Source organism: Rhinolophus sinicus, linkage group LG03 (genome assembly GCF_036562045.2).
Source record: "Rhinolophus sinicus isolate RSC01 linkage group LG03, ASM3656204v1, whole genome shotgun sequence".
Classification (NCBI taxonomy): domain Eukaryota; kingdom Metazoa; phylum Chordata; class Mammalia; order Chiroptera; family Rhinolophidae; genus Rhinolophus; species Rhinolophus sinicus.
Window position 1 is genome coordinate 63965932 of NC_133753.1, and position 14134 is coordinate 63980065.

The 14134-nt window shown below is 38.9% G+C and overlaps 1 protein-coding gene across 1 annotated transcript; it reads left to right on the forward strand.

Moving 5' to 3' along the window:
• Positions 1–148: 148 nt before the first annotated feature.
• Positions 149–14062, forward strand: OIP5 (Opa interacting protein 5). The gene is made up of 5 exons (XM_019725453.2): positions 149–567; positions 812–878; positions 5027–5149; positions 7364–7445; positions 11536–14062. The coding sequence occupies exons 1-5, from the start codon at positions 249–251 to the stop codon at positions 11629–11631; spliced, it is 687 nt and encodes a 228-aa protein (XP_019581012.2). The 5' UTR covers positions 149–248; the 3' UTR covers positions 11632–14062.
• Positions 14063–14134: the final 72 nt, after the last annotated feature.

Sequence of the window (14134 nt, forward strand, 5' to 3'; positions counted from 1 at the left end):
GTTTAAATTAAGAATGCTACACTTCCATTGGTTAAAAAGGTCTTGAAGGCGGGGCTTCCTAGCGTTGACCAATAGAAGGGCTGATTCCCCTCCACATCAGATGCACGTTCTACCCCACCCCTCACCAAAGCTTAGGCGCGGAAGGGCCCGCCGAGCCCACCGCCCACGATGTCCAATGAAGACGCGGAAACCGTGTTTGGGGCGGGGCCTGGTGCGTGTTCGAAAGCGAGGCGCCTTGCTGCTGGAAGATGGCGGCGCAGCCCTGGCTGCGTCGCTTGTGCTGTGTAGAGCTGCGGGCGGATGGCTGTTGTGAGGGCACTAAGACACTCGACGAACCGTCTCTTACGTCTTCCATGGAGTGGGACACTCAGGTAGTGAAGGGGTCCTCGCCACTTGGCCCCTCAAGGCTGGAGACGGAAGAGCCACCATCCGGCCCACAGCTGCCGTCGTGGCTGCAGCCCGAGAGGTGTGCCGTGTTCCAGTGCGCGCAGTGCCACGCCGTGCTCGCTGACTCGGTGCACCTCGCCTGGGACCTGTCGCAGCCCCTCGGGGCCGTGGTCTTCTCCAGTGAGTTTGGGGCGGCGTCTGGGGAAGGAGGAGGATGGCTTTCTCACTGGGTGTCTCACTGGGTGTCCGAGAGCCGGCTGGGGAAAAAACCAAATTGGAATCTGGGAATTAAAGCTTTGCCAGGGATGGGGGCAACTTTTCTTGATTTATGTGACCACGATGAGCCTGTCTGGAGGGGGTAGGTTTTTCCTTTCAAGCCCTCACAGTTACTCAGAATTCTGACCCGCTTTTTTTTTCTTCCCAGGAGTCACAAATAACGTGGTTTTGGAAGCTCCCTTCCTAGTTGGCATTGAAGGTTCACTCAAAGGCAGGTATGTACTGAAAATTCCTGGTTGGTCCCTAGTCCCTGACTTAATGATACCTAGGAACGTGAAATCGACCTGCACTAGGAGAAAACGGTTTCTGTCTTGTGCTAGAAGAAAAGTTTATTCCATCCGTGTAATATTTTGGAAGTATGCTCCTTTTACCTGTTTGAGTCTTGTACGAACTTGATGCATTAACGAATGGAAAACTTGTATTTGTGTGTAGATTTTAAGATCTTTCTGAGGACCACATCTCCGTAGTGGCTTGTGCAAATGAAATGAGGCTAATTAAGAAAGATATGTCTAGTAGAGGAAAAAGGAGAAAATTATCCTTTGGTGTATAGTGAGAATAACTTACTAGAAACTACTATCATCTGTGATAATTAGAACTTTTAAGTTTGCATTTAACCTGGAGTTTGTAATAAGCAACTCCAGGACTAATTCTGCTATAACCCAGGAAACAAGAAAAACACAGTTAAATGTTACAGTAGTCCCCCCTTATCTGTGGTTTCGCTTCTGCTCTCAACTGCAGTCTGAAAATATTAAATGGAAAATTCCAGAAATAAACAATAAGTTTCAAATTGTGCGTCATTCAGAATAACTTGTTGACATCTCGCAACATCCTGCCCTTTGTCCAGGGTATCCATGCCGTACACACTACCTGATGGTTAGTCACTTACTAGCCGCCTGGGTTATCAGATCAGCTATTCTGGTATCAGTTCTGGTGTTCAGGTTACCCTTATTTTACTTAATAATGGCCTCAAAGTGCAAGTGTAGTGATGCTGGCAATTCAGATATGCCAAAGAGAAGCCGTAAAGTTTATGTTTGTATAGGAGAAAACATAGTATATATAGGTTCAATACTGTCTGAGGTTTTGGGCATTCACTGATGGTCTTGCAACATATTCCCTAACGATATGGGGATACTACTGTACTGCACAGTGAACTTTGTATCTTGCCTGTAATGTGATTTACAAGTGACAACAATGTACTCAGCGAATTTAGTATTACAAGGTTCCCCAATTGTGAGTGTTGGCTTTAACAAAAAGACAACTCATTCTGACTACAGTTTGGTTCAGTTTTAGGATTATAGCAATTTTATTTTATTTATTTATTTATTTTTTAAATTGGGGACTATTCGGGAACAGTGTGTTTTTCCAGGGCCCATCAGCTCCAAATCGTTGTCCTTCAATCTAGTTGTGGAGGACGCAGCTCAGCTCCAAGTCCAGTCGCTGTTTTCAGTCTTTAGTTGCAGGGGGCACAGCCCACCATCCCATGTGGGAATTGAACTGGCAACATTGTTGTTGAGAGCACTCACTCTAACCAACTGAGCCATCCAAGTTGCCCCTCCGGAAACTCAGCAGCAGTTCGTTGTCTTCAGTCTAGTTGTGGAGGGTGCAGCTAGCTGGCCCATGTGGGAATCGAACCCGCAACCCTGTTGTTCAGAGATCATGCTCTAACCAGCTGAGCCATCTGGCCCAGAGTTATAACAATTTTAGTTGCTTTACTCAGTAACCAGGAAGAGTTCTTCTGTTCCTCTTTCCCAACTGAAAGACAAACACTCCCTATCCTTACTGGAATGTCCTCTTCCCACCCAAAGGGAACAGAGAAGAAAGAAGTGGTGGCCTCCGACTTGGAATTGGATCATTTGCGGCCAGAGGCAGAAGCTCTTTGAATATTTTCTTAGAGAGGAAGATAATGCATCTAGACCCGTGTTATCTAATACTATAACCACTAAATATGTGGCCATTCTGACTTGAGATATGCTGAGTGCAAAATACATAACTGGATATTGAACACTTGGTACAAAAAAATTAGTAATTAAAAATGTTGATTATACATTGAAATGATTTTTTGGTATGTTGGGTAGCATAAAATATATTAAAACTAATTTCACCTGCTTTTTTTTTTTTTTTAGCAAGACTAATAGAGAATTTTAAATTTATTATGTGGCTCACACTATTCCTATTGAACATTACTGATTTAGATGGTTTATAAAACACTGGAGGGAAAGTCCTGTGTGTTTGGGTATTTTTGGAATAAGGGGAACGATGGGACTTGGCAGAAAGAGATTTATTATCAAGAATTGGCTCATGCAGTTGTGGAGGATGAGAAGTCCTAAGAGCTGTAGTTGGCCAGGCGGAGACACAGGAGAAGCCGTGGTTTAGTTCTAGTCCAAGTCCACCGGCCTGAGAACCAGGAAAGCCAAAGGTGTACGTTCCAGTATAAAAGCCAGCAGGCTCAAAACCCAAGAAGAGCCCACGTTTCAGTTCAAATCCACAGGCAGGAGAAAAGACAAATGCCAGAGCTGAAAGAAGTCAGACAAGTGTTTCCTCTTACAAATGAGAGGGTCAGTCTTTTTGTTCTATTCAGATCTCCAACTGATCAGACGAGGGCCACCCACATTAGTCTGGGTAATTGCTTTACTCAGTCTACTGATTCAAATGTCAATCTCTTTCAAAAGTACCCTCACAAACACAAAATGTTTGACAAAATAACTGGGAACCTTGTGGCTCAGTCAAGTGGACACATAAAATTTAACTATCACTTGCTAACTTGGCACCCACATGTGTCTCCTAAAATCATACCTAATTTTCAAATAAAGACACTAACCAGGTCATAATTCTGCTTAACATGGTACAGCTATCCTGAATACAATTGAAAATGCACTAATGCCTTCTCCAGAAAAGGAGGGAAGTCCATAAGTGATGTTTATTTTTCTCCTTGATTTAAATACTATTATGTAAATTTAACAATACATAAATACTGTGATATAAAGACATCTTATGTTGCGTGATAAGGGAATAAGAGGAAAGAAAACAGCAGAAGAAAATAAACACATATACACATAAATATATGCATAACAAAGAAGAAATACTCATGACAATTACGGTTCTTGGTTCTATAACTGGTCACATGGTTATAGCTGGTATAACTACCTTCTTCCACTACCTGTTATGTATTCCCTCTGCCTTCAGCAAGCACTCAACTGGTTATAAGTCTTTACCTGGTGTGGTGATACAAACCTTTATTTGTGAAGGACCTGGGCCCATTAGCAGACAGATATTCAAGGAAATATTTATTTTATATTGCATGCATAAGAATAATTTTGGGATTTCTTTACATTTTGTTCTGTGCCATATATTTCTGAGACATTTGTCTCTGTCTGAGACATTTGTCTGTAGGTACTGTATTTTGATATAAATTCCTACACAGGAGTTAATTCAAATTAATGTAACTTGATTTCATGGCTTGCCTTGTTGGTTGCCATATTTTAAAAAATGCAGTACTGCACCTGTGCTATGGGACTTCATTTGCCAGTAAATTCAGTATATTTTGTTGCTTGGTATTGTTTAGTATCCACTGACATGAATCTGTTTCTTTTTAGCCATGTGATTTTTATACTCTAGAATTTTACTGCATAGTATATTATATTTGTACAAATAGTTTTTCCCCTTACCAAGCCACTTTAAAATTGCTTTCAGTACATGCATGATGAAACATAGTTTATTTTGTCCTAAAACATTTCTTTGTAATATTTGGATGTTCTTACATACCAGCAAATATGGTAAGTGAGTTGCCCAAGTGGTATAACTAGAACTAAAAGCAACATTTCCTGATTCCCCATCTAATAATCTTTCAGAAGATGAAGGAAGAGAAAATTGATGGCTTGCTAGGGTAATAGGATTCCTTTTCTTTCATTTCCATTTTGACTGGGTAATTTTTTGTTACTTTTTTGTTATATCTGTATAAAAATCCTGATTTGAATTCTATTAATAAATTGTTTAGTAAGCCGAAGTCAACTTGATTATTTTACTTCAACTAATTTAATGGTAGCTAATTTGTATGGTCATGTGTAGTTTTATATGCTTAATGTTAATCTGATCGGTCAATTCTCTTACTCCTTCTCAAAGGTAAATTACTCTTCTCTAATGAAGTGTCATTTGTACATCCATTTCTTTTGTGGCCAGAATCCACAAGGATATCTGTAATCTAGGGTGTACTGATATTAAAGTCTGAGTTAACCTTTCTTCAACGTGACATTTCTTCATTTTCATTCCTATTATAGCATAGTTTTAGGAATGCTTTCAGAGACTGGTTATTTTGTATTTGTTCCCTGATTTTCTTTCTTACCCATATCCTGTTTGTTCCTCCCAGCATTTACAACCTGTTATTCTGTAGCTCATGTGGGATTCCCATTGGTTTCCATCTGTATTCTACCCATGCTGCCCTGGCTGCCTTGAGAGGTCACTTCTGCCTCTCCAGTGATAAAATGGTGTGGTGAGTAGACTTAGATATTCTTTTTCAAATAAATTTAAAAGATCGTCCAGAAAAGGCAGAATGATTTTACCAAAGAAGATGCTGAAGCCAGGCACTGTCTACAGAAAAGATGGCAGTGGGACCAAGAAACAGTCTCATAACATTATGATTACTTTATTTTTTTAAGTTCTCACAATAGTGATTTTATTAAATTAGTTGCACATTTTAGATGTTTTATAATCATACCATGTCTTCATAATCATATTGTGGCATAATCAAGAAGATATTCTTTCATTACAGAAATTTCTGGAACTAAACTGTTGCAAACTGTTGTAGTAGATACTTTTTGGGTTGGTGCCCCACCTGTCTCCCTCCCATAGGGTGGGACCTTGTGGCCATGTTTGAATCATGTGTTATATCACTCCCATGTGATGGGATCAAGAATGGATACTTGACCTAAGCTAAGCCTAGGTTTTCTATCCTAGGAATTTGAAATAAGGACCCAGAGACATCGGTCATTTGTATATGGTACTATGAGGAAGTTGGGAAGTGAAAGCTTCCCAAGGTTTAGGGTAGCTATTTTCTACATTATGCATATAGATAAAGAGAAATCTTGTCTGCAGAAAAGAAGAGTGAAACAGGTACACAAAGTAAAAAATAATGAGACCATGTGGCTTCATAAAGTCTGAAAAAATACCCTGTTGGCTATCTGTTTTATGAATTACTTTGGATATTTCTTTATCTTCCTAATAAATTCACTTTCTACTTAAGCTTTTTTGTTTATTACAATAAACTGAAACATCCATTAACGTCTTTCTTGACCATTAAAAACAGCTGTTGATGACCTAGTTTGTGCTAGCTATGCTAACTTCACTGAGTTCGTAATAAAAGAAAACGGGCTCAGAGATAGAGGAGCTGAGATTTGAATTCATGTCTTTACTCCAAAGCTCATTTTCCTTTCATGAAACATACAGTTTCCTTTTTCTCATTTGATGTGCTTAGATAGGTATTTCTAGCTGAGTTATGGATGACACAATACTCATAAAGCCCATCCTTTACCATGAGTGTATTCAATGTGTTTTGGGTATACCATTTGTTCTTCAATGCAGATTTTCAAAAAGAAATATATACTTGAGATATTTTACTTTCAATTCTAGTTTCTTCTTACATAATTTCTATTTAGAATTAAGTTTAAAGAGGGGGTGATAAAAGTTATCTCTTAAGTGTGTGCTATTAGTAACCTTAAATCTTTTTTAGAAATAGTTATAAGTAATTGTTCCAGCAGAACTGTAATTGAGTTTTTGCCAAGGGGAAATAAGCTTTTAGTAACAAATTTTTAACATAAATTTGAAAAGCATTATGGGATTCTAAGTAATTTATTAATCTTTAAAATGAGGAGTTGGACTCAAAGGTCAGTATATTCTTTTTAAGTAGAAATTGGGAAAGTATAAGCAGCATGAGTCTGGGAAGATAATCTATATAAGTGTTGGTTGCCAGTCACAGAAAACCTAACAGTGGCTTTAACAAGTAAGGGGTGGGGGCGGGTGGCCACTCCAGGAGTCTTCTAGTAGCTCAGCTGTGACAGAAGCATCTCTGGCTTTCTTGGCCTTTTCTTCTTGGATGCAAGATGCTGCTGCAATTATAAACATTATATCTATAGAAAGTAGCATCCCCAACTGGAAGGTAAAGGATATGGGAAGTATGAGAATGGTCTTTTATCAGCAAAATAATTATTGGCTAGAACTATGTCACATGATCTCCTTAAGCTGGGAAAGCAAGTATGTGACAATGGAATGATTGCCACAATTGGCTTAGAACAGTTATGGTTCATTTCCCAGGACTGGGCACACAGCTGCCCTAAACAAAATCTCAGTTCCACTAGCAACAAAGAAGTGAGAAATGGCAACTAGCAGTATTTGTCATAATGTGATTGCTTTTCTTCTAACTGCTACAGGATCTACTGGTGGAGTGTGAAGCTTATGATTATTCATATGACCCTGGTTTTTGTCTTTAGTTTTTCCTGGGATAATTTTGTCTCCTGTATTTGGCTGGCAAGGAGAATCTTTCTGATTGGTTAATGGAGAATTTGTTTTTCCTACAAAATACATTATGAATCTTGAAATGGAAATCAGAAGGCAGTCTTTGCTTGACAGATATTTCTTTAGAGGGCAAGTTTGGTTCATTGATAATCTTGACTGTAGTATGGTACTAATATTTTCTCTGTCTCTTTTCTAGCTATCTCTTAAAAACAAAAGCAATAGTAAAGGCATCTGAGATGGATATTCACAACATGCCTCTACCAGAAAAGGTTGCAGAGGTAAAATTTCATGATTGTTGGGTGTTTCCTTTAATATAGACAACTTCTAATAATTTGTACCCATGAACTTGGGACGATGCAATGGTGTGATACTCCACCAGTCCTTCATACTTGGTTTGACATGCCTTATTGAATTTGTGACACAAAGCAAAATGTAAAAGCCATGTTGTAAGGTCTAGTTCAGGAGGAGGTAGAAAGCTTCTCAGCTCCTGCATTCCTATGGTCTCCTCTATGCTGGGAGTGAACACCATCGTCTTTCATAGATCTGCCCTCTTTGCAAGGACCATATACTTAGATGTCTGCAGTGTTCCATGGATGCCCCTTCCCCAGCAAAACAGCCACACTGAAGAAAATTATAAAGAAAACAACCATCTTAAATCTGTAGAAATTTTCCTCAATGCATAAAGCAAATGAAGAGACTTTTTTTTTTTTTTTTTCAAGAAAATCTACTAAACCTTGGTAAGAACAGTGACAAGCCTATGGTATTTGAGCCATAACCTGCTCCCTCCCTCCCATCCCCCTCCAGCTCAGAGGGAAAGAGGTTCCGGCTGGGCAGATACAGGGAATCTGGGAACTTTTCCCTTCTAGCTCCCCGTCGAGGGCTGTGGTATTGTCCCAGGAGAGGCAGGCTATCATCGCTTCTCATCAGAAGCTTATTCCAGGCAAGAACAGCCAGCTGTGTGTGCAAGTTCTACCAGAGGCACCGTAGGCTAAGAGTACTGGGGGACCCATCCACCCATGATGCACCTTGCTCATAGGGCAGAGGTTTCCTGTTGGCAGAGGCAAGCTAAGAAGACCAGAAACTACTGCCTCTGCCCAGCACCCTGCTTATAAAGAAGAGGTCTCTTCTGAGAGACCCCGCTCCTACCCCCAGCTCAGGATTCCAGGATAAGAAGCACATTGCAAAAACAGCTCTGAAGCTCTCCCAAGGAATTGACTTTTTAATTTTTTAATTACAGTTGACAGGTAATATTATATTAGTTTCAGGTGTACAGTATAGTGGTTAGACATTTATATAATTTATGAAGTGATCCCCGTAAGTCTAATCCACTGGGTACCATACATATTTATTACAATATTATTGACTGTTCTCTATGTTGTACTTTATATCCCCTGGCTGTTTTGTAAATGCCAGTTTTGTACTTTTTAATCCCTTCTTCTGAACCCCCTCCCATCTGGCAACCATCAAGTTTATTCTCTGTATGAGTTTGTTTCTGTTTTGACTTTTAGATTCCACATATAAGTGAAATCACTTATTTGGTATGTCTTCTCGGTCTGATTTATTTAACTTAGCATAATATCCTCTAGGTCCATCCGTGTTGTTGCAAATGGTAAAATTTCATTCTTTTTTGTGGCTGAGTAATATTCCATTGTGTACAAGTATATGTACCACATCATCTTTATTCAACTGTCTATGGATGGACACTTACCTTGGCTATTGTATATGAAATGTCCTTTTTTGTCCTTTATGATAGCCTTTGTATTAAAGTCTGTTTTGTCTGATACAAGTCTTGTTACTCTAGTTTTTCCCTTTCATTTCAATTTGCATGAAATTTCCATCCCTTTCAGTCTGTGTCTGTCGATCTGAAGTGGGTCCCCTGTAGGCAGCATATGTATGGGTCTTGTTTTCTTCTCCATTTCAGCCAGCCTATCTTTTGATTGGAGCATTTATTCCATTTAGATTTAAAGTAATTATTGCTACGTATGTAGTTATTGCCATTTTATTCACATTTTTTACCTTTTTTTTTCCCTCAAAGAAATCCCTTTAGCATTTCTTGCAATACTGGTTTGGTGGTAATGAACTCCTTTAGCTTTTTCTGGTCTGGGAGGAATTGACTTTATTTGAAACAGTGTGTGGGATATTCAAGTCTAAGGGTGCTGCCCCAAAAGAAGGAAGTTTTGGTGATAAGCAACTCAGAGGGCTGGTCATTCCATGAGAGCAAACCTTAGTTTATAAAAGAGAATCAGTGAAATAGACAGCTAAGAAGAGCTCTCCTGGGTTTGGAAGTAAAACACTGGCCTTAAAGACTACCCTTGCCCAGGGGTCTGAATTTAATTGGGTTAGACTGTGGAGCAATTTATGTTCCAGAGCATTGTCAGAAACAATAGAGCAATTACCCGGCAGTTAATGGAGGCTAACAGCCAGGTGTGATGCTAATGGCGGCAGACAGCCTCCACAGAGATCTGGGAAAGAGGGAAAGTGTCCTGCTAAAACCACTGTCATTCCAGGGTGTCTGCACCTGGCCAAGGCTGTGCCCTCTGAGGAGCGACTTCAGAGTCTGCACACTGAAGGCAACAGACATCAATAAAATAGTCTAGCCGGCTCACTAAACAGATAAGCAGACAACCACAAGAAGGGGTGTGAGTGTCGTGTTTAGTATGCAGAGTTGCTACAGTATATTATCCAAACTGTCCAATTTTCAATAAAAATTAGACACACAAAGAAAATATGATCTATATGTGGGATAAAAAGCAGGCATCAGAAATTGTCTTTAAAGGGCCCAAACGTTGGGCTTAGCAGACAAAGCCTTTAAAAGCAGTCATTATACGTCCAAAAAACTAAAGGAAATCATGCTTAAAGAAGTAAAGGAAGGTATGACAATGTCTCATCAAATAGATGATATCCCTAAAGAGAGAAATAATAAAAAAGAACCAAATAAAAATCCCGTGAGTTGAAAAGTACAATAACTGACAAAAGATTCACTAGAGGGACTCAATAGATTTGAACTGGCCAAAGAATCAGCAAACTTGGAGATAGATTGATGAGCTTATGCAATCTAAAGAGCAGAGAAAAAGAATGAAGAAAAATGAACTGAGCCTGAGAGACCTGTTGGGTACCAGCAAACATACCTAAATATGCTTTGGTGATGGGAGTATGAAAAGAAGAGGAGAAAAACTTTTCAAGGAAATAATGGTTGAAAACTTTTCAAATTTGATGAAAAACATTAACCGACATATTTGAAACCTCAACAAGCTCAGGTAGGATAAATGCAGAGAGCTCTAGTTCAACATATCATAGTAAAAATGTTGGAATATAGACAAAAAGAAAAAAAAATCTTGAAAGCAGCAAAAATAAAAATAAAATAATTCATTACATCCAATGCCACCCTAGTAAGATTAACAGGCTCTAGAGCAGGGGTGTCCAAGCTGCGGCCCGCGGGCCAACTGCAGCTCACAATTGTTAATTGGCCCGCAGCAAATTCCAAAAATATATTTAGTTTACTTAAATAAAGCAGGTGAGGCAATACTTACTTCACCTCGAGTGAGTGGCCCGGCTGTTTGTGTATTTTACCGCATATGACCCTTGGTGAAAACTGTTGAAAAAAGTTTGGACACCCCTGCTCTAGAGTCACCTGTTTAAGCAAAAAAATTTCCTGATGAATTTTGGGTATTCTTGTATCTTGGACCATAAAAAGTAGATTTAGTGTACTGTGCCATTTATGTCAGAAATAAGACTTACTTTGGTTAACCCTGATTTCAACAGAAGACTGTTACCCGTTATTCTGTACTCCACGGTAAGTTTATGAGTCTTCAGTACATGTTGCAGGTGAGTAACACCACTAAGTTTGGTTCTAGATATAGCTATTCTAAGGTTAAAGAGCTATTGAAAATTATCTAATTACAACAAACATCTGTGCTAAACCTGACAACCAGAGCTACTTTTGAAGACCATTAGCAGAATATTAAAGAAAGGTGTTTTTCTACTGTGAACAAAGAGTTAGGTTCTTGCCACTAGGAAAGGAGGGAAGACTCGTCAATGCTTCTGTCTCCACAAGCTTTCTTACCCCAGTCTTGTCTTCCTTACCGATTGTTTGGAGTTTCAGCCTGGTGAAAAGGGGTAAGAAGGAGGGAGACAGAAGCTGTAAAGTTCTGCAATGGCTGGTCTTTTGTCATGTGAAACTTTGTATCTGAGGATCTGACTGTACTCTGTGGTATAAACTTCTTTCAGAAAAAGAACCAATGTATTTATGAAATGTGTGGAGATATTGCCAGCTCTCAATCACTCACTTAAATTTGAAGTGATTTCTAGAACAAGCAAATTGAGAGTTAAGCTTAAGATGCCCTGATACCTGTATATTTCTCTTCCCAGCTGAAAGAGAAGATAATGTCAACGCATACTCACTTAAATTCACTGATGGAGATTCTGAAGGAAGCGACTCCTGACCAGTCCAAGCAGGAAAACTGACCCCAAACCAAAGCTTGAGTATCAGAGTCAGGCCTTGACTGCTGTCTTCAACAACAGGTGCTGTTTGATCATTTCTTGAGAAAGATCGACTTTAAGAACGGATATGAAAGGTGGTTTATTATGTTTGTCTCTAGGCTGATTTCCCAAATCATGTGTGAAGCTGTTTTCTAGGAGGTGAGAAACTTCTGTCCAGGTTTCGAAGCTATTTGCCTAAGAACTTATTTTAGCTGCTTTTCAGTATCATAATACTTATTTCTGAATATATCTTTAACCGTAAATTTAGGGATTAAGAGGCAATGTCCCATGAATGCGCTGATCTAAAGATACATGGTTGGTCTGAAAATAAAGTTGTACTTAATGTTGACGACTATGATTCCTGCATGGAGCTGTTAGATGAATACTGAGAATCATTTTTTTCTTATCTAAAATACAGGTACATACATATTCTGTAGGTAATATTCAGTAAGTTGTATGATGTACAATTTTTCTTTCTCTTTTCATTTGAAAACTGAGCTTAATAGGGTGAGAATGAAAGGCATAATAAGACCTCAAACATTCTCCTATTTTGTTTTACATAGCACTTTGGCTCAGTAGCTTGTATTATTCACTTAATAAATATTTATAATATGCTAGTCGCTGGGGATAAAAGGTAAGCAGAAACAGCCACTCTCCTCACAGAGCGTCTAGTCTAGTCAGAGATGGACGGTCAAATAACCACACGAAAACATGTAAAATTATAACTGTAGTAAGGGTTTAAAGAAAAGGGACATAGAGCTGCAGCACATGTAGTAGGTAACTGACCTGGTCTTGGGGTCCAGGAAGGCCTCTGAGGAAGTGAAGTTTCAGTAGTGGTCTGAGAGAGAAGGAAGCGCTAAGGTGGTGGAGGGAACAGCCTGTGCAAGGCCCTGAGGCCCTCCCAAGGCCTGCAGGAGTTCTGGTGGCCAGAGACCAGGAGATACAAGGCCTCACTTGGACTCCTGACGATGTTTGTTTTTATCCCAAGAACAATGGGAAGCCCTTAAAGAATTTTAAAGGAGGAGGCCTATGACAGGATCATTTTCTTTTTCAGAACCTCATTATGGGTGTCCTGTGGAGAATGGGTGGGAGGGGCGTTAAGCTCACCACTAAAAAGGGGCTGACACTAGCACGATAAAGAGATGATATAATAAAGCCGAGCATGGTGCATAGAGAGCTTAAGTTGGTTCATATGTAGCTAGCAGGTTTTTTTTATGGTAGATTCTTTACATTTTATACTGCATAAAGCGTATTTTCCTTTAAAAATACCTTAAACTGGAGAAAAAACATCTGATTTGCTTTATGCTTTTCAGGTGCGAAATATGGTTCTATAAGCAAGGGTGAAAACTGTGGTAACAAAGAGTACAAGAAAATACTATATTGAATCATCCTGGGGTTTTCATTGTATGTGGGTTATGTTTGCCTCGATATATTTGTCTAAATATAAAAGCAGTTCTTATGTAGCTATTTTCTTTAACCTCTTATTGCCATTTTTTGGTAGACTTTCAGTAGAAAGTTAAATGCTTGAACTTGACATCAAATTAAGCTGGCTAGTTTTAAACAGATTTCTTTTTCCAAATACAAATTACATGCTCACTCTAGAAAAATACACAGATATAGATGTGTGATAATAAAGGGTGTACACTTCCCTTTTCATTTTTGAGAGGCATAATATAGCATTCTGGGAAGTGAGCAGGCGGAGCCGAACTATTTGGAGTCAAGTTGTGTGTTGGGTACTTATTAGCCGTGAACTTGAAGAATTTATTTAAATTTTTCTTGAAAAATAGGGATTGAAAACTAATAGGGGTATAGTGAGGATTAAAAACGAGTTAAAGAATACATCTAATGTAATTAGAGCAGTGCTTAGCTCAATAAGTACTCAAATACTAGCTATTATCACCTTCATGCGTGTAGATACACACGAAGAGATAAAACAAAGGCAATTACATTTTTAACATTCTGCAACCTGCTTTTCACACAATAAATGTCATGGACAACTTTCTACCCGTCCATATGCAAATTTATTCATTTTTAACACTTGCATATGATTCAATTATATGAATATGTCAGAACTGAACCATTTTTATATTGGATCCTTGTCCTTATGTTTGCGTATCTGTACTGATATTTCTGTAGGAGTGACTCCTAAAGTGGGACAGAATCAAATGTGTATTTACAATTTTAATATTATGTCTTCCATAAATGTTATACTAATTGATACTCTCACAAATTGTTGGCTTTATGAACATGCTTTTAGGTGGTGTAAGAGCGCTGGGAATCTAACAGATGATAGGGTGGCTGATATTAACAGATTCTAAGGCTATTTTGTTTGATACCGTTTAGCATTGTATATATGTTGAATAAAAGCAGTTTCAAAATTCCATGTAGTTAGAATAAAATTGCATATTGAAGTTCCCCAAGTTGTACACTTTGAGCTCTTTAACAGAAACCATGTTACTGTAACCCTAACATTTAGCACAGTATCTGG